This window comes from Trachemys scripta, chromosome 11 (assembly GCF_013100865.1).
Source record: "Trachemys scripta elegans isolate TJP31775 chromosome 11, CAS_Tse_1.0, whole genome shotgun sequence".
Taxonomy (NCBI): domain Eukaryota; kingdom Metazoa; phylum Chordata; order Testudines; family Emydidae; genus Trachemys; species Trachemys scripta.
In genome coordinates this window covers 39,320,673-39,347,272 of record NC_048308.1, presented here as the reverse complement: position 1 = coordinate 39,347,272, position 26,600 = coordinate 39,320,673, and the positions used below count along the sequence as shown (strand labels likewise).

Genomic DNA, 26,600 nt, shown 5'->3' with positions numbered 1-26,600 from the left:
CTTAATTTTATTAAGATGATGTTTAAAAAAAAAAATTGCCCTGTGATAATTTTGTGACTCAGTCAGATGGTTCCATAAAACTCAATGTGTTTTACTCATGTCCTACCCCTGAAGATCCTTTGACTTTCTGCTTTGATAGCCTTATCTACAAACTACTAAGTGATTGTGGGGATTTGTCACCAGACTTGTTTCCAGCAAGCCTAAGATTCCTGCCTCCCATTTCTATCCCCTCTTTCTCTTACATTAGCAGAAGACAAAGATATATCCTCCTAGCCTGATTGAGTCCCTCTAGAGTTTTCCAGAAGAACTGTTTGAAAGGGCGGTTTGGGGGAGTGGGAGTCTCCATATTAAGAACATGGCTAAGACACATATAATACAACTAGTGAAAAAGGAAGTGAATACCATCCTAAAGCCCCTACCTCCCCCCTTTTTTGAAGAATCCTTGTTAATTTCTTATTTCAGTAAAAATATATTTAATGTTTGTATGGAGAAACAATGTGAGTGGCCCATACCAATTCCATAATTAATCATTATAAATTAGACAGAGAAAACCAGGATGATTGGGTTAGCTCCCTCCCAGATTAGCCTCTCTACGACCATGTACATAAAGTTTTCACCCTTGTGGTGGGTTAAGTTTTCATGGACTCAACAGTACATAGTGAGCCACTACTAAAGATCTTTTTTTTTTTTTAACTTTTCCATTAAACTTGCTTTCTCTAGGATTCAGAATCCACCACTTTGCAAAGCAGTGGGGACAAATCACAGATGTCAGATTGATTCTTCCAATGCTCTTCATTGGGCGTTACCCATTTGTAAGGATCTCCACTCATAAGGAAGTCTCCCATCCCCAAAGAGCTAGAAGAATTGGAGAGTAGGGAGAACAGCGGTGCTGTCATTTTGTTTTATTAAAGGCGCTGCAGACCTCTACCCAAAGAGAACATTTTAAGGAAATAGTTCTTGCCAAAAGTTCCAGGATCATACACCTTGTGCTCAGTTTCAACTGAATACTTGTTTATATGGTAGGTCCAGATTTTCCGATTTTTTTTTTTTATTATTATTTTTAATCAAATTTTTCCTAGAAACTTTGTGGAAAAAAATTATGAAAAGAATATCAATAACATTTTTGTTTTCATACTTTTTTGCTATGTCTATTAGCTTTTGGATTAAATACATGTCATAATGCCGGAATAGAGCCAGTTGATCTTTGCACAAAGAGACTGATTTATCTACCATCTACAGTGACTAAAGTTTGTGACAATGGCTGGAGGATGTCCAGTTTGCCACCTGTAAAACAGATGCAGTTGGTGAAGGCTAGTGAAGAATAATTGACCTTGTGATAGCTTTAGAGTAGGCAATCTCAAGAATGTAATAGTATGTCCAGTTTTGAAGAAACCCATATTTGGCACCAAATAGTCTGGTTTCCAGCCTGCTTCTTTTATACAAAGTCATTGCAAAGGTGATGATGAATTCTCTTCAGGAAAAAGGCTGGCACAAAGATAGCTCTGTAGGTGGGCTCTGGTTGATTACCTGTTTGTTTTGTTTTGTTGATCAGAAAACACCCCCCTTCCTCTTCAGCCCTGCTATTAACAACAACAAGCTTACAACAACCAAAGCTGCTGGTGTGTTGATACCATCGCCTGTCATGCAGACAAAAATTTTCAATGTTTCCATGAGCTCCCCCACCTGTCTGTGTATATCCACCTGTCTTACACTTAAATTGTAAGCTCTTTTGGGGCAAGGACCTCTGTGTATGTTTAGTGCCTAGCATAGTGGGGTCCTGGTCCATGACTGGGGCTCTTCGACACTAACACAATATAAATAATAGCTGAATTGTATTAAGTATAATATTGTGATTACAGTAAGATATATTAATGAAACAAGGGTATTGTAGTACTGAAGTTTGTAATTAAAATTTAAATTCCATCAAATGACAGCACACTTTTACTATTACTTTGTGCTGTGTATGGTATGTTGGCTCTGTAGAGAATACTGCATACTCGAGCATCCAACTTTAACTTTGTTATAATTTCTGAATGCTCCTTAATGTTCTGTTAATGCGTTTGGGGTTTTTTTGGTACGAAACTTCCTTACGAACTAGTGTTTTCCTTTTACAAGAACATTTTAAATGATTGGATAGGAAATAGTTATTTTAAGAAGTCTGCTCCAGTATGGTTTCTCTCAGTCTCGCTTTCAGAGATATTTCCCCTCTTTTTTAATTAAAAATAATAGTAGTCTAGTTGCCTATGGTCACTAACACTTTTTGCTTCATTGGCATCACTTGGTCATTTATTAAGTATTTAGTACTGTAGGCCAGATTTACCAGAATGTTAAGTCTGGTTTGCACCAGTTTTATCAGTGCAGAGCAGACTTGAAGCTGTCTTTACCAGCTGCTTAAGGATTCCCCTTCACAGGAGAGTACCCAGGTGGGAAAAGGCAAGGGGAATAGTAGTGGCTCCTTTATTGTCCCACTTCTGGCCCTGTACTCCCCACCCTTTCATCCGCCTGCCTATTGGACTAGCACCTGGGACCCATTTGCAGCCCTGAGGCTGATCTGTTTCGTGTTGGTAACAAGAGCTGATGCTTTCCAGCCTCTGGAACAGGGAGTCACAAAGGTGGCTTAATGCCATGCCACCTCACTCCCTCAATTTGTGACAAGCACTCAGCCAGTTCAGTGAATCTGGGCCTTTGTGTACGGCAATCTTACAGTTACAATTATTTTTAATTTTCTTATTTTTAGATTGTGCCCTTTAGTTCATCTCAGTGGGAATAGTTTTTTGGTTCAATTTGTCTAGACACCCTGGTAATTTTTAATATTTCAGATGAGGATCCGAGAATCCTCTCTGAAGGAAAATAAGCTTTAGTTCTTTAATGAGTTCTAACAGAGATTATTAAAATGTGGATTGTATTGTTTGCCGTGCAATATACACACTCGTCGTTGTGACAAAATATAATTTTTGTATAGTTTTAGATGGCATCTGAGTAGGAAATATTTCCTACTGTTCGTATTTTTTCTTAACAATGAAATATTTTGTTTACCTGCCTTATTGCAGTAATAAACTGGATTAATGACTATAGGGATTTTTCCACAATGGTTCCAGAAATATTTCTTGGCCAGTTCATTTAAAGTAAACACTGTATTCCTTGCAGTTTTTCTCCCTCACTTCGGTTTATTTTGCTAATTAGCTGGAGAGGATTTGTACGAGTCCTTTAACAAAGTAGTCTTTTGGTTCCATGATGAATAGTCTTTTTTTTCATTTAAATAAAGTTTATAGCCTCTTTCCTTCTGAAACTAATCTTGAAAAAGTAAACTGTTTTAAACCAAATACAAAGGTTTAAAGGAACAAGTAACTGGTTTTCACTTCTGTAGAAGGAGGCTCAGAAGGATTTCTCCTTCCTCCGTTCCCTGTGTCCCTTTCCACCTCTCCTCCATCTACTCCAGACACTCTTAAAAAATGTAAAATGAGTCAGGTAAGTTTGTGATATCTCCCAAAACTCTCTCCTGAAAATCTTTGAGCTAGCGTTATGCTTTTGAGATGATAGTGATGGACCAAAATTAGTTTTCCTCCTCTCCAAAGGGTAAGGGAAGGAGGAGTATTTGAAGGCCTACTGTCCAGAAATGAAGGCATGCTCTACTTGAGATATTTACTGAATCAGCTGTTGCTCACTGAGGCAGCTAACAAGCTGTTGGTTTTGCCAACTATCTGCATAGCAGCTGCATCCCACTCTCTGCTTGGAGCCCATAAGGTGCACATCATGTATGTTCTTCACCACCCACAACTTTGTCCCCTAAGGCAATGAGAGAGGCAGGGACAATCTTCGGCTGCTTTGAATAGGAGTCCTCAGTCTGTCAGAAGGGCACTTCAGAGGCTCCAAGACAGCTCATTTGTCACCAGAGCTGCCAGTGGAAACTATAGAACAGCTATTGCTGCAGCTGTGAGGAAGAACTGGCATGGAGGTGAAAACTGAAGAAACTTTCATGAAATACTGGGGATGGGGAAGCATGGTGAGCCTGGAAGGAGTACTGGGACAAGGATGGGTTAGAAGGATTGAATGGGCGAAGAGTGAAATTCAGAGATTTTGGGGAGATGCGGGAGTATGGAATGGCATGGAATTCACTTTTTCTTATGTGTGTGAGATGTGGGTTTTGAAGAATATAGAATTGATGTGGTTTTTGAAGGGAAGGAATGGAAAGAATATGGAATTGATGGAGGCATTTATTTTTGTGAAGGTCAGAAGAGTGTTTTATCCAGGGAATATTGTGTGTTGTCTATTGTCTATTGAGATAGAGTTTAAATGAGCCCCTTTAGAATTTGGCAGCACAGCACTAGTTTTGTATGTACCACATTAAATGTGTTCTGTACTTATTGGCCTATTCACCTACAACATCTGGTCCTTGGAATAGCTTTTCTTTTTCTCAGGATCAGAAATCCCAAATCTGACTGTCTATATTAACAACAATGTGCTGTGTTTTTCATTGACATCCTCATCAAGTTGAGATGCTACTCTAATTACTATATTATTTCTAATTCATTTAGATGAAAGGTTCAAAAACAAACTCAGTATTAATTGTTTTCAGGGAAGACTAGACTGGTCAAAGCTTCTGAAATTCTTTTTTCAGAATTGTTTTTCCAGTTACCCTAGAATGATTCTAGTTCTTATTAAGCGAAAAACCTAACAAAAACCAAAGTTGTGAAAAGGTCCATCACTTTTTGCACATTCAAAGTAATTTTTCTAAGAAAGAAATGATATTTTAAAAACAATTATCCACTTTCTTTGCTTAAGTGAAGAAAAATGTTCTCTGTCCAACTCATTTTTATAATGTCATCATTGATCTACAGAAACCCATTTCTTTGCATGATTGTCCGTATGTGTAGTGCACTTCTGGTTGTGCATGCACCCAGGACCAAATAATTTTCTTTAGCAGTGTCTGTGTGGTCCGCGTGTGCCTCTCTGCTCTCCTCATGCTCCAGACCTACAGAATAAAAGGGTCTGCTGGATTGCAACCATCTTGGTTCCTCCTACTGCTCGTGGTCTAGGTTAGAGCTTCAGTGTTCATTCTGACTTCAATTCATTGGTGTTAGTAGTTTTAAAAAGTGGTTATAGTTGCTTAGTTCTTAGTACAGTTAGTCTAACACAGTCTGGATTCTTATCTTGGGCAACCCTCTGGGGCAGGAATCTGTTGCCACCACCCTGCCCCATGATTTGTACTATATACCCGGACTAAATCTTGGCTACCCCCGGGCTGTCCCCCGCCCCCTCTTCCCCCCCCATGGGTGCTCTGGGGGAGGCACCTCTGGACCCCCTCTGGCGTGGAGGGTGGTTGGTGGGGTTGGCAGGCTCCCTAGCTGGCTCCATGCGGTGACATGTCCTTCCCTCAGTTCCTAGGCAGAGGTGCGGCCAGGTAGCTCTGCGCGCTCTTCCCTTCCCCCCTCCCCCCAAGTACCGGCTTTGCAGCTCCAATTGTCCAGGAACCACAGACAAAGAGGGCCGCAGGGGTGGTGCCTGGGGGCAAAGGCAGTGCGCGGAACTGTCTGGCTGCGCCTCCGCCAAAGAGCTGAGGGAGGGACAAGTCGCCGCTTCTGTGGAGCCCCCCAAGGTAAGTGACACCCAGAGCCGTCACCCCCCTCCTGCGCCCCAGCCCTGAGACCCCTCTCACACCCAAACTTCTGCTGCTGCTGCTGGGGGAAGGGGGCGTAGTGGCGGGAGACTGCCCCAACAGTGGCAGGGGCAGCTGGCCCTTGGGCTGTCTGAGCTGCTCAGGTGGCTCCCAAGCCAATTGCACCAGCCGCTGCAGAAGTCACAGAGGTCCCGGAAAGTCGCGGAATCCGTGAGCACCATGACAAACTCACAGCCTTAGCCATGAACCTGTCTTATCGGGGACTACAACACTTGTCTATACTGCCTGGGGCAAGAGTATGTCCTTCCAGGTGCAGTGTCTGCATTTTGTTCCTGAATGTGATTAATCAGTCCAGGCTCTTTTGGCTCTGTAAGTTCCTCATGGAGGAAGCCATGAAGGTGGGAAAAGTCTCTAAGTGTGTCAACCTGAAGAAGGTAGGAATGACTCTTCTTTGGTCCTGGCGGCTCTAAAACATCCATTTTCCCCCTCTGGCTCCAAGAGACTCTGGAGAACAGAGCCAGAGAAAACAGGGAAAGAGGGGACATAAGGACAAGAAGGAAGGTTCCCTGTCCAAGTCCTCTTAAGTCTTTTTAGAAGTTCTCATCCCAAACCAAGTCATCAGGAGACTCATGTTCCAGAGCAGAATCATTTAATCCCAGGAAGGACTTCAAAATGGAAAACTGCATCATCCTCTAGTACTAGGCCTTCTCCGTTGGCACCAAAACACTCATCAGTGCTGCCAGATCTGGCACCCTTTACGTCAGTGACCCAAGTTACAGAAACAACTCCACTTACTCCAGGTCACTACTTGACTGGATGTTCCACTGTTACCAGAACCAGAGTCACCTTTCCTCTCCAGAGCTCAGGGCCCAGCACTGGGACTTCTGCTGATACTGATTTTGCTATGGTACCTATCTCCATCCCTGTCCACAGGTAGGGGTTGAGCCAGACTGTCTCCAATACCATCAACTAAGAGAGGCAGGTCACCACTTTCTTCTCTGATACTAGGACTCATCCTATGAATTGGAAGAGGACTACAGCAGACACCCAGTTCTAAACTCTGCCCTCAGAAATCCCTCAAGGGGATAGAGCCCAAACAGGACACTCCAGGGTTTCTTACCACTCCAGTATGAGAGAATATCACCCCTACACACTCTGGAATCCTGTACAAAGGAATTATGAGATCCCATTGTGGCAGTGTTGAGTCCCAGACGATGTGTGGGCTTAATACCCAGCACACTCATCTTGTGGTACAAGAGACCCAAGCAGACCTAGTGTTCCCAGGATAGAAGAGGAACTTTCTCAGCCTTTTCAGGAAACACAAGTCCAGAAAAAATGATGATGAAGAGCAACTGAGCAGGAGTCTTTGCCTGTGAAATTGTCCTCTTCTTCATTGAGCAAGGCAGTGATTCCAGTTGTCCCACATTTCCCTGATGATCCTAAAGCTTTTCAGGACTTGCGTAAGAATGGCAGAATCACTTGGCATTCCCCTGGAAGAGTGCCAGAAAGCACCACAAAAACTGCTGGACATTTTGCATAGCTTGGGTTTGAGTAGAGTGTTGCTTCCTGGTAATGAGGCCATCCTCAAACCTGCCAGGGCTCTCTGGCAAACACCAACTACAATCCCACCAGTATCCAAGTGGGCTGCGAAGAGGTATTTTGTATTTGCAAAAGGGTCAGACAACATATTTTTTCACCTGCCTCCAAACTCAGTGGTATCTGTGGCCACCAAGTATAGCCAACAAAGACAACCCTGATCTAGGCCTCATGAGAAGGAAGCGAACAGACTTTACCCCTTTGTCAGGAAAGTGCATTCCAAGGCATCTCTGCAGTTCCTACTCTCAAAACTGCCAAACTCTGATGGCCAAATATGATTTTACTGTCTACCACAAGCTGGCTTTGTCAGTAAGATGCTTCAGGATGCTAGAGACCAGTTCTGGGCTCTGATTGATGAAGGAAAACTGGTAATGAGACGGGTGCTTGAGACTGCTCGAGAAACGGACACAGTGGCAAGATTCATGGCCACTGATGGGATGCTCGTTGTGGCTCTCCTCCTCAGAAATCAGAAGGAGGTTCAAACGAGAGTGGAGGACCATACATAGACTCATAGACTTTAAGGTCAGAAGGGACCATTATGATCATCTAGTCTGACCTCCCGCATAATGCAGGCCACAAAAGCTGACCCAACCCCTTTCCCTTGATTCTGTTGTTGAAGTCCCCAAATTCTGTGATTTAAAGACTTCAAGTCGCAGAGAATCCTCCAGCTAGCGACCCCCGCCCCATGCTGCGGAGGAAGGCGAAAAACCTCCAGGGCCTTTGCCAATCTACCCTGGAGGAAAATTCCTTCCCGACCCCAAATAGGGCGATCAGTAGAACTCCGAGCATGTAGGCAAGATTCGCCAGCCAGACCCTCATTGGCCATTGATACTATTTACCAGCGATGGCACGCTGTTGATTTGACTAAAATCACGTTATCCCATTCCCTCCATAAACTTATCTAGCTTCTCTTTCCCAAGGCCCAGTCCCCAGCCAAGACGGAAGCCAGAACCTTCCACTGTCCCTGCCCCCCGGACCTTCTGCCCAGGACAGGCGGAGGGTCTGTGGCTCCCCACAGCTGCCCACATGGCTTTTACCCAGACTCGGCTCTGGCTTCCAGCCTGGCATGGGGGCAGGGCTGAAGAGCCACAGCTGGGCCATGGTAAGAGCTGCCCAGGTAGCGGCAGATCCTTCATCAGCTCTGGGCAGGGAGCCCGAGGAACAGGGACATGGGCTGGGGGCTGCTTTTGGGCCCTCCCATCCCAAGCTGGTGGAGGGTCCGTGTCTCCCTACAGGTGCCCGGGCCACTCTTACCATGGGCTGAGCTCCAGTTTCCGGCCAGGCCGGGGGGGGGGGGGGGGGCAGGGGGCCAGGCTCAGGTAAAAAATGGACAGGATACATTTGAGTGCAATGCTTTATTCAGAGCCATGAGGAATGAGGTTTCCACTCCATGAAGAAGTCCCTTCATGTTGTATCACTGGGTATTTACACACCTGCAATCAAAAGAGAACCCAGTGAGCCACAGTGTAGATGACAGCCACACCTACCTTTTATCACCAGTGGCAGTATGAACCACTGCGTAAACATCAGAAGAAGCAAAGGAAGGGTGTCCAAGGTCAACCATCTTCCACCTCTCAACCATCACCATACTTGAGACCAGCGTTTTGATGCGACCCTCAAGAGCTGCTCACCAACTGTCCTTCTGGATCTGCACAACCTTTCTGGTTTTTCTCTTCCCTTTGAAGCCTGACTTTCTCACTACCTGTCTGCCTGGACAGAAATCGTAATTGACAGATGCATACTAGATTTCCTTGAGGTACACGATCCAGTTCTCTTCCCTACTCAACCCCCATTCCTCTTCCCCATCCTCGTTTGGGATCCATCTCTCAATGGATGATAGAACTAATATCTCCAACAGTAAGGGGAAAGCAATCTATTTGAGGGTCCTTGTCGTCCCCAAGAAGATAGGGGATGGAGGCCCACTCTGGACCTCAGGGAACCGAACAAATTAATCTAAAGTTCAGAATGGTGACCCTGTTGTCCTCTATCCCATTACTAGATCCATACTATTAGTTCTTGACCCTTGATCTCAAAGATACCTACTTTAATATAGACATTCAATCGTGTATTCCTGAGATTTGTGGCCAGTCAACAGCACTAGCAATACAGAATTTCATCCCTTTTGAGCTCTTGATGGCACTTAGAGTGTTTACCAAGGTATTGTCAGTGGTAGCAGCTCGCTTTTGTCGGCAAGGGACGATATTTTACCCTTATTTAACCAACTGGTTGCTGAAGGGACCAACTTACCAGGAAACATGTAGAAACATACTGGTTACTTCTCATCTATTCAAGAATTTGGGCATCAAGGTGAAACCTGGAAAAGTCCATCCTGAAACCCTCGCAATCCATAGAATTCACTGGGGCAAGGTTGGCTGCTGTTACAGCCAGGGCTTGCTTACTGGTAGAGCCCTGTGCAGATACAAAATGTATATCCATGAATATAAATTGGTATCCGCAGAGCTGCAGGACTCTAGTAGGAACAGCAGTGGTAAAAGCAGAAGCATGTCCAGCTGCTGCTCCCAGGAGCCAGCATATTGCCCCCAGCCCCACCTTCTGGGGCAGGCACCAGACTCACCAGCAGCTGTCCCTGGTCGCACTAATGTGTGCAAGTGGCTTACATGCCTGGACAGGAGTCCCTTCCACTCAGCGGTCTGTCTCTCCTGTCCAGGAGCTTGCAAGCTGCTTGCACACACTAGCACAACCTGGCAAACCTGCTGGTATGCCTGGTGCCCACCCCATTGGGTGGGGCTGGACTGGTACAATCACACTGGAGAAGCTGCCGGCATGGGGCACTGGCTCCAGAGAGCAGCGGCCTGACAGGCTGCTGCTTTTGCCACTGTGATTCCCAGTAGAACCCTGCAGCTCCGTGGATACAGATTTATATCTGCGGATGCAGATATAAATTTTGTATCCACGCAGGGCTCTACTTACTAAAGGACTGCTAGTCCTCTCCATCATTGGGCTCATTTAGGGAATCTGTTTGAGCCCCGGATCGTCCAGATCTTGCCTGGCATTGTTGGGCCATATGGCTGTATACACTTATGTGACCCCGTTAGTGAGACTTCACCTCAGATGTCTACAAGCATCATCTATGTGCCAGGTAAGCGCAGCGTTTACCTGCAAGTCATGCTTCCCCAAAGAATCTTAACTCCTTTTTGCTGGGAGGACAGAAATAAAGTATGTGTTTGGGTACCATTCCATCTCCATTCTTCTAACCACATCTTTGACCACAGATGCATCCCTCTTAGGTTGAGGTGCATACATGGAGGGCCAGGTTGTCCAGAGGTATGGTCCCCTCATAGCTCTACCCTTCACATCAATTTGTTGGAGCTGAGAGCAGTCAGATTAGACTGCAAACAATTCTTCCCACACATCTGCAGTCAGTCAATCCAGGTGTTATGGGACATTATGATTGTGGTCTTTTATCTCAACAAGTATGGCAGAGGATGCGCTTCACAGCTCTGTTTGGAGGCTATTGCCCTCTGGAACTGGTGCATTCCAATGCTAATTACTCCAACTGCCAGGGATTCTCAACACTGCACTGGCAGATTTTCTGAGCAGACACTTTTCCATGACCCGATTCTCTGGGTGGCATGGGGTCTCCCATCCAGAGATCTCTTCATGTACCATGTGAACAGCAAGTGCCAGAAATTGTGCTCCAGATGGGGTTGTGGCCCAGACTTTCAGGGAGAGGCATTTCTCATACAATGGTTGGGACTCTTGCAGTATGCATTTCTCCTGATTTCTCCTCTTTCCTTGTGTTGAGGAAAACCAGACCAGTCAAGGCACAAGTCATTCTTGTAGCACTGGGTTGGGCCTGACTGTTCTGGTACTTAGCCATGCTTCACCTGAGGGCATGGTATTTGGATGCATTTCAGTGTTAGAGAGGGCCTGTTTGTCTGATGTCCAGGCAATGCTGAGAGCAGCAGTAGGAAGGACTTCACCAGAAAATGTTCTATAAATGTTATAAATTCTGTGCCACTGCGCACATACAGAGTTCATGTCTCCCACGGGTTGTTTTTTTTTTTCTCCGCAGAAAATACATTCACCTGGAGAGGCACTGCAATTACACCTTTCACCTTCCAGGGGCTGCTGTGGTGCCAGAACAGAGAGCAGCTAGCTCACCAACAGTAGCAGCCATCAGCCAGCTGTGTTCTTCACAGCGCCCTACTCACGGGGCCAGATTAGGAGGCATGGGATATGAGGGAGGGAGGACAGACAGTGGGGTACATGGGGCTGCTGGGGGGGTCACATAGACTGGGATTCAGAAGGACTAGTGGGGGGGACAGACTGGGGCAGGGGCTGAATGGGAATGGGGGTGCAGTGCCACTTGGGGATGGGGGAATAGGGAGTGGAGGGCCATGTGGGGATAGGGGCAGTTGTGCCTGACTGAATGGGAGAGGCTAGGGGTCAGCCAAGGTCTGCATGGGGGAGGTTTCCCAACTCCCTAACAATTCCTCCCCCCCAAAAATCTTATTCCATACTTCTCCCAACCACACACAACAGCCCTCCAGGTTCACTCCCAGGCTCCTTCCTGGCAATTACTTCCCTCTCCCTCAGCTCCTCTGTTACCCCTAGTTCTCCCAAGCCTTTGTACTGGTTCTGCAAGGTGTGGAAAATATATTTCTGTATTGTAATTTAAGTGAATTATTACTCAGTTCTGTATTAATATGCCTAGTCGGGAATCTATTTGTCAAATAAAAAATCCTCCTTAATCTTTTTTGTTGTCTGTATTGTTACAGACACACTTGTGGACAGGGATTTCGAAGTAAATTACCAAAATAATTGAAACTGGCATGATTATGTAGTGTTATTTTGACATATAAAATATGCAGAATTTTGCAGAATTTTAAAATACTGTGTACAGAATTTTTAATTTTTTAGCGCAGAATTCCCTAGGAGTAATGATGTAGAGAAGATTTCAGTTTTGTGTAACCAATGAGGAATTTACTCTTTACAGGCTAAAATCCCAGACATGTGAATTACTACTTGTCATTAAAATACTCGGGATTATCTGTTAGCTCCATCAGAGTACACCTGTGGCCATCAGCACCAGTATACACCAACTCTGTATTTTCCTGTCCAGTTCATGAAGGGATTGATTTGCATCTCCCCTCTGGAGGTGAACTGGTACTAGCCTGGGATTTGAAACTTGATAAACTCTCACTAAGTCTCCTTTTGAGTCCCTGGTGTCCTGCTTTCCTCTACATCTTTCTATTAAAGGAGCATTTCTGAATAGAAGAGTTGGGAACTAGGGACACTCATGGCTGATAACAGTCCCTCACCACCTGCATCTTCCCCCGCCCTTCTCCCCAAAGGATAAGGTTTCTAATAGGCCGCATCCTAATTTTGTGTCTCAGGTGGTGTTGGACTTTCACATTAACCAAAATATCCATCTGCCTGTGTTCTTACCCTAAACCCTACTCAGGCAGAGAAGAGATGGTATGGCAGTCACTGAACGTGTGTAGGGTTCTTGGCTTCTACCTGTCTGAAAGTCCCCTAGAAAAACTTCATTTCATTCAAAGACCTTCAAAAAGAAGAGGCTATCTCATCCCAGAGGCTGTCAAAATGCTATGAGATGAACATCACCCTTGAGGGCAGCATTAGCGCTCACTGGACTAGAATTTGTGCAGCTTTGATACCTTCTTTAGAGATGTTCCTGTTACTGACATGTGCAGATTAGCAACTTTGAATTCTGTTCACTCTTGCTAAAACACTATGCACTGGTGCAAGCAGCTGCTTCTGATGCCTCTATAGGCAGGGCAGTTTTGGAATCTGTTGTATTACTTGACTCCAGGCACCTACCACATCAAAGACACATAGAGACAGTCACTCGAAAGAGAGGTACTCATCTAGTAGTAGCTTGAGTTTTTCAAGATTTGTTGTCCCTATATGTAGTGCACTGCAGCTCTCTGTCCTTGCTGCCTGCTTTCCACTATTGGGAACTTGAGGTAGAGAAGGGACTAAAACGGCAGTAGTCCAGCAGTCCCCTTTATTCTCTTGATGCAGAGCATGAGGAGAGCTGGGGTGCATATATGGAATCACACGGACACTGCTAAAGAAAATTCTCTGGTCCTGGGCATATGGCGCACGTGCACAACTTGAAGCATATACACATAGGGATAACACATCTTGAAGAACAGAAGTTATCACAAGGCAAGTTATTCCTTGTTAATGACATTTCTGTTCATATCCAGATGTTATATCGCTAAGCTTGGTGTATGTTCTAAGTGATTTTTGGTTGGAAGTCTTTTAGTTTTAGGGAGCTAATTGATATGCTTTAGAGAATTTGAGAAGAAAGGGTTCGCAAGCTGCTGTTAGCATTTTCTACAATGTGAAAATGAAGATACACAATGTCAAAATCATTTATTCCATCTGTAAGCTACACACCTGCTGTTGTACCGAAATAGCTTAGACATTCTTACCATGTTTACTATGACTTTTTTGTAAATGTTTAAATGTAATCTTTTTATTATAAAACCACTCTTTTCAGTAATTAATTTAAAAGTGAAAATGGTTGAAATGTGATAGAATGTTAGTTTTTTATACAATCTAGCAACTGTGAAGTATTGTCTTTAATTTAGAGTAGAAAATATCTTGCCCTAAATTTGGTGCAATAAGAGTGAAGTCCATTCATTTATTCCTTCACAAGATAGTCGCATTTGGTGAGCTACGTTCCATGAATTCAGTAATATTCAGAAGTATATTAGTTTTGTTTTTCAGTCTCTTTGTTAATTTCTAAGTATGTTCTTGTGCTAAGGAATCTGTATAGTGGGTCATTAGGATGAAATTGATCCATGAATACTTCAGACTCCCTCCCGCCCCCCGGTCCCATTTAAAACCTTTCTTAGGTTTTGTTCAGGTTTTGTGATGCTATTCCTTATCTGATAATTTAAGAGTAAATCCCAGTTGAATTATGTTGCCACATTATGTCTTCAAAAGGGCATAAAGTCAGTACACATGCTTCAGTAATATGTTTTTTTTACCCTTATGTTTCCAGTTGGCAATTTGAAATTATGGCTTCAGCTGCACTTTAAATATGTGATAATAGATGTGTTTCTAATAAGGGCCAGCACCATTTTGTTCAGATGCTGTGAATGGTTGTCACTCATATATGACAAATGCACCTTCATCCGCTTCTTTGATGGCCTCCGAAAAACCATACCCTCAAATCAGGGCGATGAAATTAGCTGCTGTGTAAATTGTGTGTCTGAGTGGTTCATTATCTAATCACCGTCAGAACCACAGTGATAAAGTAGATTGAAGCAGGGAAGAGGTCTGCCAGATGATTTCAGGCCTTTTTCTAAATTCTGTTTCCCTTGGAAACCCTAGACAATGTGGTTCAGAACTTCAAAATTCTTTGACTAGAACTTCCTATGTATATTTTATGTACAAAACTTGTGGCTAATGATGGTGTTAGGATGACTCTTTAGATAGTCTCTTTCATTCTTCAAACCACTATTAAATATTTTAATTAATACAAAGGTGTTTTGAATTGGACTACCATGTTTTGCTGCTGATAGCCAAGACATTTTTAAGTAAAATGGCCCCAACTTTCAGGAAAATGCTTAAATCCATCCTCATTCAGGAAAGCACTTGAGCATGTGTATAAACTTAAGTGTTTAAGTGCTTTTCTGAATTGGAGCTGGTATGACTACTGTTCTGTACATGTCCCTGTAAAGCTTGAAATAATGGGGTAACAACATTAGTTAAGAATTAATTGCGAAGCACTTGAAGTACTATAGTGAACATATTAAATATTGTGTAGAATATTGTAGGCAACTGTTCTGCACTGGAAGAGGAATGGTCTATTTTTTTCATCTCTGACTTTCTATGTCTGATTATTACACTGCTGTTAATGTTGTGCTTTGTCTATTTAGGTTTAATACTTACTTTAAGTGTTCTTTTATTCTAGGATCGTTTGAGAATGATGATATCACTCATGTTGAAGGAAGTGTAGATCCTGTTCGTGACATTGAAATAATACATGAAGAACTTAGACTTAAGGATGAGGAAATGATCATTCCAATTATAGACAAATTAGAAAAAGTAGCTGTGAGAGGAGGGGACAAGAAATTAAAACCTGAATATGTAAGTAAAAAGTGTGCTGTTAAATGTATAATTATTTCTTGTACCAGTATGTTTTCATTTGTGTTCACACTTTTTAAAATCAGTATAATGTAAAATTATACATAGACCATTATTTCTGTATTTATTTTAAAATTATCACTGCTGCAAGGTCTGTTGGGTTAAAATCATTAAAATGAGCTTCATTTTCTGTTGATAACCTAGGGTTACACTGAGGGAGCTAGATGCACGCCATTTAAAGTACTCTGACATAACTCAGTCCAGTCTTGCTCAAAATGGGAGATGATACTGACCTTAGTGTATTGTGAAAGCTCATACCTGCCTAGATGGATATCCCAGCTCCTGCCTCTGTGTGCATGACCCTACAAAATCTCAACTTGCATCCAGATATCCTGTCACCTATAAGTAGGATGATATTCCCATTTATAAATCAGTAATAGAGATCGCTATAACCTTGTCAGACCTGATCATTGCAGAGCTCAGCACGTGATCTTCAGCTAAGCACCAAAGGCCTAAAAAGTCCTCCAGAGTTTGAAATTGGGATTTGCTCCCAAAACCAGTGTACAAATTCTGATGCTGTGCTATTCCCAGTGATTGGTGTCTAGGATCATTTGTTTGCTTGGCTCCTCTTGAGCTCACTGAGAGAGGGCCCATAGTTGGAGCATTCTTGATGAGCATGCTAACATGAACATGTGCAAAGCATTGTGAGGGTGCCACATCATGTCCATCCTATGCTAGGGAAGGAGAAGCCCCTTTTTTGTAGCCCAGCAACTCCCACAATTCTGATAATGGACTATTTCACTCTTGCCTGCAGTTTCCAGCTGCAGCGCAGCCTGTGCTAGCCATGCCCCTTTCTCTGGCCTGCTGCCAGATTTTGTGCTACCATGACTGAAGTCAAGTGGTAGTTCGTTTTGCTCCTGACTTTTCTGTAATAGCCTATTTTATTCATTTTTGGGGGCAGTAGTAAGCAGCCTTTCTTTATTCTTCCTCCCTCTCGCCTGGATCTGTATTGAGCAGTGCAGTGGTCACAGCCACCTGGAGTTGGTACTATAGTGCCTCCCTGCTCCCCTCCCCCAAGCCACTCCCCAAACATGGCAGAGCTGTTGTTCAGACACCAAGGTAGATCCTCACAAATACAGAAAGTGTTGTATTTGTGAGGCAGCTTTTACAGGCTTTTTGGAGGGTGAATTGTGCCCTGCCTTTTCTCAGTTAGCTGACCCTTGCACTGCTAGGGTACAGGGCTTTGAGTAGAATAGGTATGTTGGGTTCCCTTCTCCGTGCCCCAAGAAGCTGAGACTCCAGCATAGAAAACCTGATATGGAGTTGCAGAGCAGGGATGAGGAGGACTCCAGCCAGCCAGTCTTGGGGAGAGCTGCAGGGCTCATACTCAATTCCCTTGCCAGCTCAAACAGGGAATTCCGGCAATGGGACTTTGTCCCCGGGATAGGAGGAATGGGACCCCAAGTGGGGGGACACTGAGGGAGACCTTTCCAGACGCCTCGAGGTGTTGCATAAAGCAAAGCACAAAAGACCATGCTCTAGCCACAGCTGGTTGGCACTGTTGCAAAGCAGGCCAAGAAGGCTACCGTTCATGTTCTGAGCAGGGCATGTAAAAAATGCAACAGTGTTCCCCATGAAATGTTTGAAATAGGACAAGGCAAATACCTGCATCGCAAGACAAGAACCACAGTGTCCTGGCTGGATGACCTTAAGGCCATGAACATCTGACTTCCAATCTACACTTAAGAAAATTTCCTTAGCAACAATCTTTGTTGGCAAATGCTTCAGTGCATGCAATGAGATATTTTTTTGGCCAGGGCCATGGTATCCTGCTGAGCAAGCCAGGGACCACATGTAGCTTCACCCCTGGAAGAGGTCAGTACTCACTCCAAACAAATACGATGCTCATCTAAATTCACAGATTCTCTCCTCTTTTGGGAAAAACTAGACTAAATATTTGCAGAAAATTCTACCAAACCAAAATAGTCCTTCCTCTTCTCTCCTCACTCAGTGCTCTAAGGAGGGACTATAAACCCAGCACCAGACAGAAATGTTCCTTTTGTCCAATTTTCTCACAAAAATACTAGAGGAAAGATAACAGATATATCTGGGTAAGCCCCAGAACTGGGGAATGGGTGGAAAATCCAGAGGTGGTTCCATTGACTGTACGAGCCTGCTATGACAGTGAACAAATGTGCCTTCTCCCAGTTGGGAATCTGGAAGGCAGAATTTCCAGTTTCTCAGAAGAATGGTCCATATTGATCAGACAGAGAGATGGGCAAGAGAGAGAGTAAGTTGCAGATACTCCCTTGAACTAAGAGCTCCATCCTGTACCTTCTCCAGCCAGTCCTGCATCTTGAGCAACCCTGTCGTGTGAGCTGGTGTTAAATTAAATCTCGCTTCTACTGGACATAGGAGCAATAGAAAGAGTTCCCTCAGAAGAAAGTTTCTTAGGTTTTTACTCCCTTTTGTTCATTGTCTAAAAATGTACCAATGGGGTCAGAGCCATCCTGGACCTCAAGCATTTCAACAAATGGATGAAATAAGTGAAATTTTGGATGGAGACCCTAGCTTTAGTGGTAGCATCCCTGTCCCAAGGGAACTATCTTTCACTCTGGATCTAGCAGATGCATATCTTTATAGTCCCATGTGACTGTACCACCTCAGGCTGCTAAAATTTGCACAGCTCACTATTTGCACCAAAAACTTTCATTCAGCCTCTTTGTTCTCCCGCCCCCCGGTGTCTTCACCACAGTGCTGGTGAAGATGTGGATGATAACAGCTAGACTCGTGTCTCAGGGCATTCACCTGTGTCCCTTCCTGGATGACATTTTGATTGGAATTCCAACCCAACCTGCATCATGTGGGATCTCTTCCGGCCTCCATGAGTTCTCAAAGATAACTGCTAAAGGGTTGGCTCTCGGTAGCCAGTTCCTTAAGTATCTAGGATGTATTTCATTAGGGTTCCTGGCCACTGCTGTTCTCAGCACACCCTGAAGGAAGGAAGTGGTGTGCAAGAAACACCATACAAGCCTGGGACCCAGCATCAGGCTGTTTCTCCCCGTGGATCCCTGGGCTCTGGGAGTCAGGGGGTGCGGGATTCTGGGCTGGACTCTGGTGGGGAGGGGGTGAATGCAAGTGTCTTGGTGGGGGATGTGGGGGTGTGTCTCCAGCTGGGCTCTAGGGAGTAGGGGGTGTGGGTGTATGGGCTGGGGGGCACCTGGCAGTTGGGCTCTGGAGACCAATGGGTGCGGGTGTCAGCCCTCCCGCTGGGCTCTGAGGGGGGAGGAGGCAGAGAAACGGGGCGTTCTGGGAGAATTTTTTTTGTGTATGTATTGTTACAGACATAGTTGCTGACAGGTATTTTGAAATAAATTACCAGGTAATTGAAACTGGCGTGATTATGTAGTGTTATTTTGACAAATAAAATAAGCAGAATTTTTAATTTTTGGCTCAGAATTCCCCCAGGAGTATCCATCGTAACAGCACACTTACATTTATACTGATGTTCACTATGTTAGTCCTCCAATCACTGCTAACCTTTGTAATGGAGAACGTAAACAAAAAAGGCATTTATCACTTCAGCCATTGCCATGTTTTCTGTTATTGTCTTTTCCTCCTCATTGAGCAATGGGCCTACTTAATCCTTGGTCTTTCTCTTGCTTCTAATGTATTTGTAGAGTGTTTTCTTGTTACCCTTTGTCTCTTGCTAGTATAATCTCATTTTGTGCCTTGGCCTTTCTAATTTTGTCCATGTATGCTTGTGTTGGTTTTTATATTCATCCTTCATAATTTGATCTAGTTTCCACTTCGTGTATGACACTTTTTTTTCTTTGTTTTTTTGGGTTTTGTTTGAGTTTCAAGTCATTGAAGATCTCCTGGTTAAGCCAGAGTGGTCTCTTACCATACTTCTTATCTTTCCTATGTATTGGGATAGTTTGCTCTTGTGACCTTAATAATGCCTCTTTAAAAAACTGCCAGCTCTTTTGAATTCTTCTTCCCCCCTCTTAGGCTTGCTTCCGATGGGATCTTACCTACCAATTCTCTGAGTTTGCTGGAGTCTTGCCAGCAACATGTAGACAAGCCCATAGTCTATCATCTTTACTGTGAGGAGAGAACCTAGAATTAAACTATTTACTAAGTGCATCAAGTTCCTTTACTTCAGTTTTAAGACTTAGCTTTTTTAAACATAAAGGGTATGAATGTATTGGATTGTCAGCCCTGGATACAGAAAGTTCCTGTTTATTCATAGAACAGATACATCACAGTTTGCGGTACAGTAACTCCTCACTTAACGTTGTAGTTACGTTCCTGAAAAATGCAACTTTAAGCGAAATGATGTTAAGCGAATCCAATTTCCCCATAAGACTTAATGTAAATGGGGGGGGGGGTTAGGTTCCAGGGAATTCTTTTTCACCAGACAAAAAACTATATATTACATAGATATACACACAGTATAAGTTTTAAACAAACAACTTAATACTGTTCACAGCTATGTTGATTGTGAAGCTTGGCTGAGGTGGTGAAGTTAGAGGGTGGAAGAGGGTGGGATATTTCCCAGGGAATGCCTTGCTGCTAAAATGATGAACTAGCACTTGGCTGAGCCCTCAAGGGTTAACACATTGTTGTTAATGTAGCCTCTCACTCTACAAGGCAGCAGGCATGGAGGGAGGGAGCATAGCAGACAGAGACAGACACACAACTTGTGTGTGTGAGAGAGAGAGAGAAATGCACACTGCCCCTTTAAGTAAGCTGACCCACTCTTAAGTGCATTGTCTTTTTAAGTGGATCAGGAAGTTGAGACAGCAGCTGCTGCCCCAGGCTCTCTCTGTCTCTCTCCACCTGCTCTATATGAAGAAGGGGTAAGCGGGGTGTAGGAGCAGGGGAGAGGGGGACACCCTCACATTAGCCGTCCCCCTCTCCCCCCGCACAGTAACCAGGAGGCTCGGGGAGCAGATCCAAGGCAGAGGGCAGGAGCAGCACATGGCAGTGGGGGGTAGGGTGACCAGACGTCCCGATTTTTAGGTGTTTGTCCCGGAACTCGATTGGGCGCAATTAGTCCCGATATTTGGCTCCGCCAGCATTTTTTTCTTTCTTTCTTTTTTGCTCCGCTGGCAGCACTCGGCTTTTTCCCCCCCCCTCCAACTCCCTCCCCCCGCCCCCGTGTCCAGATATTTTCTTCCTCTCATCTGGTCACCCTAGTCGGGGGAGGGATAGCTGCAATTGCTAGCCTGCTGGGCGACTGCAGCAAAGGGAACTTAGGGGAGCGGGGAGCTGATGTGGGGGCTGCCAGGCAACCCTGGTTCCAAGCCCCCACCACCCCAACGGGCTGCTCTTCCTGCAAGCAGTGGACAAAGCAAGCGGCTGCCAAAGGATGTTAGAAGGGAGCATTGCACAACTTTAAATGAGCATGTTCCCTAATTGATCAGCAATGTAACAACAAAACAACGTTAACTGGGACGACTTTAAGTGAGGAGTTACTGTATTGCAAACTTCATCCACACTATTGTGCCAGTCTCACCTTAAAGGACCAGTGTCTATATTCATTTAATCCTTGGTGTTTCTGTTGAGACTGCCAATAAAAGTGGAAAATAAATTTCTAGTGGTAGTAGCTTTGTGATGTATATGAGAACGCGATCACCAGTTTAGTTTGCGTAAATTTAGAGTTGAAACCAATCTCCCGAGCCATCTTTCTTTAAAATAAATGAATACTTCAAACAAAATGCAACTTCTAAAATAAATAAAATTAATTGGAATGTTTAAAAAAAAAACATTGAAGATCCTTTACATTTAGTAGCATAATAACAATGTAGTGCATATCTAGATTAGAAGAAATCTGTCCTGATGTTTTTGCCTAGTGGACTGTGAATAAGTAATGGACATGTTAAATGTGGTTAGAGGGTAAATGTGTGGATGTCAGCAAATTTGGACTATCTGCTACCAATTCTAATGTTTCCAGGGGCTTTAACAGACACCTTTTTGTCCACTCTTTGATTTATTTATTTTAGTTGTTATAAGGTACCTATCTAAAAGCCCTAGTTGCTTTCATATGATTAAAATATACTATCCTTATTATGTGGGAGGTGATTTATAAATGGTAGCACAAAATAATGAATAGGTACTTGTCTTTATCTCTTTACCAGATCAACTGGATCAGAATAGAAGGAAGAATACACACATGCCTCTATACTCTGATAAATAGGATGTTGCTGATCTTTAAGGACAAGTATTCTTCATAGTTGTTATTGATAATTAGATCTTGTCCTGTCTGTGACTTAAGTAGCCAGTTGAGAATTGTCAAAAGCTTCAACCTTGTCTCCATCCCAGCTGTGAATATATAAAATGTTGCGTCATAATTTTTATAAAGTGCTTTTTATTCATTTATGTGCTCAGTTCCTCCCACTCAACACAGGGGGGAAGAGAGAGAGAAAGGGAAAGTCTTGTACATACTTTATTAACAAAGCTCTTGCCAGTAGCTTTTCTGTTGTAATGAGTAACTTAAGCAATAAGTTACTAGGCTTCAAGAAAATATTTCTATTGTTGATGTATGTGATTACGCCTAAAGTCTTTAGTGGACTGTTTACCATGCTTAATGGGGTATTTAGAGGAAATTAAAATTCTTTATAAGGAGTGTTTTGAATGCATCAAAAATATTCTTGACAGATGTCGTGGTGTTAGAGTCGAGGGCACATTACATATTGTGACTTTTTGATATTACCAGTGCCCATAGAGAAGTTAGTGCCTGAACGCCTGTGACAAAACCAGTCTTTTCAATGTAAACTTGTTTTCTGATGATGATATCTGACCTAATATCCAGTGGATTTTTAAGATTTTGCAAGGAATTTCTGTAAGAGTGAGAAGTAGATTTGTTCAGAAGAGAAATGCAGTGTTTCTTTTAAGTGAAGTTTGGCTATCTAAAGTTCAAGGAACATGAAACTACTACAAGTATTCATCCTTGAAATACAGCTTTCCCCATTCATATAATTTATTTGCCTTTTTTGTTTTGAAAATCCACAAGCATAGCTGCTGATTCCTGTAACTGAAAACCCCCAGGATTCGCAAGGCTGATCTATAGTAGAGCATTTTAGGGTTGTTAACACAAGTTGTCACCTGGGATGTTTGTAAAATGCTTCATATCTGCACACACAAATTCCTGTGATGTTTCACAAACATTCTCGGTATTGTTACAACTGCTGTAGCTCTGAGTAAGTCTTAGAACAGATAATTCTTGCTCCAGTTCAGTTTGTTAGGGTAGGAGGGAAAACATCTTTCTTGAACTGTGGACACAAGAACTGGACTCAGTATTCCAGTAGAGGTCACGTCAATGCCAAATGGTAATTTAACCTCCCCACTCTGATTTGATATTCCCCTGTTTACACATACAAGGACTGCATTCGTCCTTTTTAGTAGAGCTCATGTTCAGCTAATTATTCACAGTGACCTCAAGTTTTAATCAGTCACTGTTTCCCAAGATAGTGTCCCTCATCTTGTAAATATGACCTACATTTTTTGTTCCTAGGTCCTAAGTCCTCTTCATTATTTACCGTTTCTCCAGTCTTTGTGTTATCTGCGAAGTTTATCAGTAATGATTCTGTTTTCTTCCAGGTCATTGATGAAAATGCTAAATAGCATTTGGGGCCAAGAATCAGTCTCTTTCAGATCCCATTAGAAACACACCTGCTTGATGACTGTTTCAAAATGTCATGTGGCACCAAATCAGATGTCTTACAGAAATTCATGTATACTACTATTTTTATCCACTTATCAAGACACCTGCCATCCAGAATCCAATATGAAATATGGGGTCCAAGAGCAACAATTCTAAGGCTTCAGCTACTTCTTGTAGTTTCCCGAGTAGAAGCAGAGAGAAGCTGACATGATTCTTGTCAGTTTCAGTGCTGTACACATAATTCTGAACAGCAGCAATGAAATTGAGCAAGTGTCATCAATTTCATTTTGCTGCTGCTTGGGAAATCTGAGTAGCAGGATGATGTTTATACATTGAGGTTTTAAAGCCTTTGTAAGAATCTGATATCCTCATTGCAAAAGATTTGCAAGGAGCTGAAACCTTGATGAGACCACACCCTGCTCACTAGGATGGGCTGTTACTGACCTGTATCAGAATTCCAAGCCTAGAGAGAGAGAGAGAGGAGTGCAAATATGGGCCCTCCAAACAGTTGTGTAAAATGTAGCATTACTCAAATATACCATATTTGCACTGAAGTGTACTTTATTTTTTGTGATACAGTAGCATCAAAGTCACTAGAGCTGTCTGTCTGTGGAGTCAGGAAGACATTGCTTCACTGAGACTTTCAAATGTGACCTGTAATCTTCACAACTGCAAACTTATTCCCTTCCCCCAACCCCCACGATAGCATAAATTCTGCAGAAATTAATTACATGCCCTTTCAATTTCCAAAGGAAAGCTTCCCATTCTCCGGTGCCAAGTAGACAAGTGAATTTTTCAAGCTAGGGTTTAGTCCTTGATGCTGTACAAAGTATTTGGCACTGAGAGAGATTACTACTTTCAGCCACCCAAAGGATTTAGCAATGTATGCACATTCACACATGCTTTTTTTTCCTTCACCTGATGGATCTGATTAAGTTTATCAAGACATTCTGTGAACTAGTAGGTGTGGGTATATTAATTCACAATATTATAGACTGCTGAGATTTATTGGGTACAGCATTCAACTCATGGTTAAAAATCTTTGCGTTCTTAGGCAAGGCAGGGAACTCCAAAGCTCAATCCTGGAGGACATGAAGATAAATTAATGTACAGTTTTTGGCACTTCAGATATGGCAGGCTATATATATATTTCCAAAGAAATGCTAAAAATATCTATTGTCAAAGATAAAGTGCCATTTTTAAAAAATCATGTGATATTTGACTTTTTCATAATATTTGTATTTCCGGTAAATTTAACTATTGTGGGCAGTAAGTGTGTGTGTTTGTTTTATTGTGGTACCCACTGTTGCATCATTGTCCCAAATAAGAAATAACTATACACGTATCATTGAGCAGGGAGAAAGAGGTCATTCCTCCAGTGAAAGAGTACATCAAAGTAGGAACTGGATAGACCAGACCTGATCAAACAAACTAGGTCATCTGTCTGTATTTCAGTTTAGAATAGTGCTAAGTTAACTAGGAGGATGATTAAATATTTGTAAATGAATGTTATTATTTTAACCAACTAAGATAATTGCTAGATTAAAATTTTTAGGCCTAAATAAAGGCAATTAATTAAACTAAACTAAACAACAAATTATGTAAAAGATTAAATATAACCTGAAAAGCTCTAGCTAGCTTTTAAAAAAATTATTATTATTATTTGACCCTAGAACACTGGGTCAGCAGGTGAGCGAGAAATATGTGAAAATAGTTGTCTTTGTTCATATCTCACCACACAACCTTGCCACACTTCTCATTCAAGGATTATATATAATTTAACCTGAGCTCTGGCATGCATGCTAGTGAACCTTAATTTAATTTAGCTAGGCCTTTCCTAAATTTGCAGACTACCTGCTTTACTTTACACTCAGTATAATTTCATCAGTGAAAATATAAATTTGCCTGGTATGACAGAGATACTTTATCCTTTTTTCTTCTTCTGTAAATTTTTCTGAGCTCAGACATAGAAGAATGTCATGTTTGTTTTATTTATTTTTATATTGTTTTCTGTTGCTCCATTAATTTGTGTGTAAAATAAATAGGCTTCCAATTTACATAACTATATATACTGTAGGGAATTCTTATTGAGAATTGTCAGTCTTTAACTTACGTTAAGAGAGTTTAAAGTTAGGCACATAATCTGAGCCCCTCTGAAAAATCTCACAAAAATCAAAATGGATTTAGACATGTAATTTAGGCAGCCAAGTTTTTTTTAAAAGTGATATAGTGACTTCCTTCTGTATGTTTTCTCTCTTACTTTTTTGTAGATTTGAGAGGGATCTGTAGAATATGCTTATCTTTCAGAGAGGGCAAAGCTACTTGCTTCACCTGTGTTTAAAGTTATCTGGAGGTTCTAATCCACTTACCTGCCCTTGACCTTTGTGTCTTTTGCTGGGATAATCAGGGGCTAGGTCAGAAATAAACTGAGTATACAAATTTTGATATACACACCCTCACTCATGTGCAGGCAAGTTCAAAAACTTAGCTAATTGGTCCCAAAAGACTTGAGTATGGCTGTACGGAAAATACTACCTCCAGATAACTCCAATTAGAATTTAATTCCTTTCAATTCTTTATCTCAATTTTGGTGTAATATGTTGCTACTGGGGAAAATTGTAATGTCAAAAGCCTTTGTGATGGGGTTTATAAGTATATCCAAAATATTTTTAAAATCAGAAAAATTATGCAAGCAAAAGGTTCCTTCACTAGTTAACAGGATTGGTTGAGGAGCTAATGATTTTTGATGAAGCAAAAGCTGAGAAATAGCATTTTAGCCTTACAGCTTACATAAAGTAGAATCTTTCCTTATCTATTTTTGTTGATTAATTAAAAAAATGAAAAACACTTAGGATAAGATAAGATGGTACTACTGTTTTCTTCTTTTGTATAATCTTGTTGCATGTCTCTACATAAGCTGTTCTGACCACTCATCATAGTAACCAGCTGGGCCATTTCACCTGCTGGAGCCATTAAAGAGGACTCTCTCCCCCTAGATTAATCCCCTCCGACATTAGTTTTTTGCTCTGACAACTGGAGCAGGCATTCAGAATTTGCAGGTGGCCAGTGTGACACACATAATTGCCTACAATTTTAGGCAATGAATAAAAATGGTCTACATTACTTGTCAAAGGTTGTATATGCAGTGCCAAGTGAGATCTATGGGAAGCCTTTTAGGGTTTAAAGAACAGTTAATAGCAAGGCACAGTGCTTTTTTAATCATAATGCATTTGTAATATAGCACTTTGATCTTCTCCTTGTAGGAAATGGTGTTACATTAGCCACTTTTAAACATTTATGAGTGAAATTCAGTTATAGGAGAGTAAAAGTGATTATTCTTAGTCAGAACATGTTAGATTTCATTAAAAGTTTTCTGCTTGCCCCTTCCTTGTTAAAATCTGTGGGGAGTCCTATTCCTGGAGGGTTTCAAATCAGGATCTAAGCATTTAGAAGAGTCTTTTCCTTGTTTTCCCCTAAAGCAACTGCAAAACTGGGAAAAGAAGTTATACTAAATAGCAGAGCTATTTATAGCTATTTTATAAATCTGTTTAACCTACATATGTATCAGTAACAGTAAATATTTTGTGCACTGAAGAAAAAATTTGGGAATAGAATTTTGTATGTAAATAT

General features: G+C 42.4%; 1 protein-coding gene across 3 annotated transcripts in view; it reads left to right on the top strand.

The window, feature by feature from the left end:
* OLA1 (Obg like ATPase 1) overlaps positions 1-26,600 on the top strand; it is a 199,587-nt gene that overhangs the window by 105,943 nt on the left and 67,044 nt on the right. For all 3 annotated transcript variants that reach the window (XM_034785649.1, XM_034785648.1, XM_034785647.1), the window contains one exon: positions 15,129-15,304. In XM_034785649.1, coding sequence (XP_034641540.1) covers positions 15,129-15,304 — 176 coding nt within the window. The remainder of the gene's footprint in view (positions 1-15,128; positions 15,305-26,600) is intronic.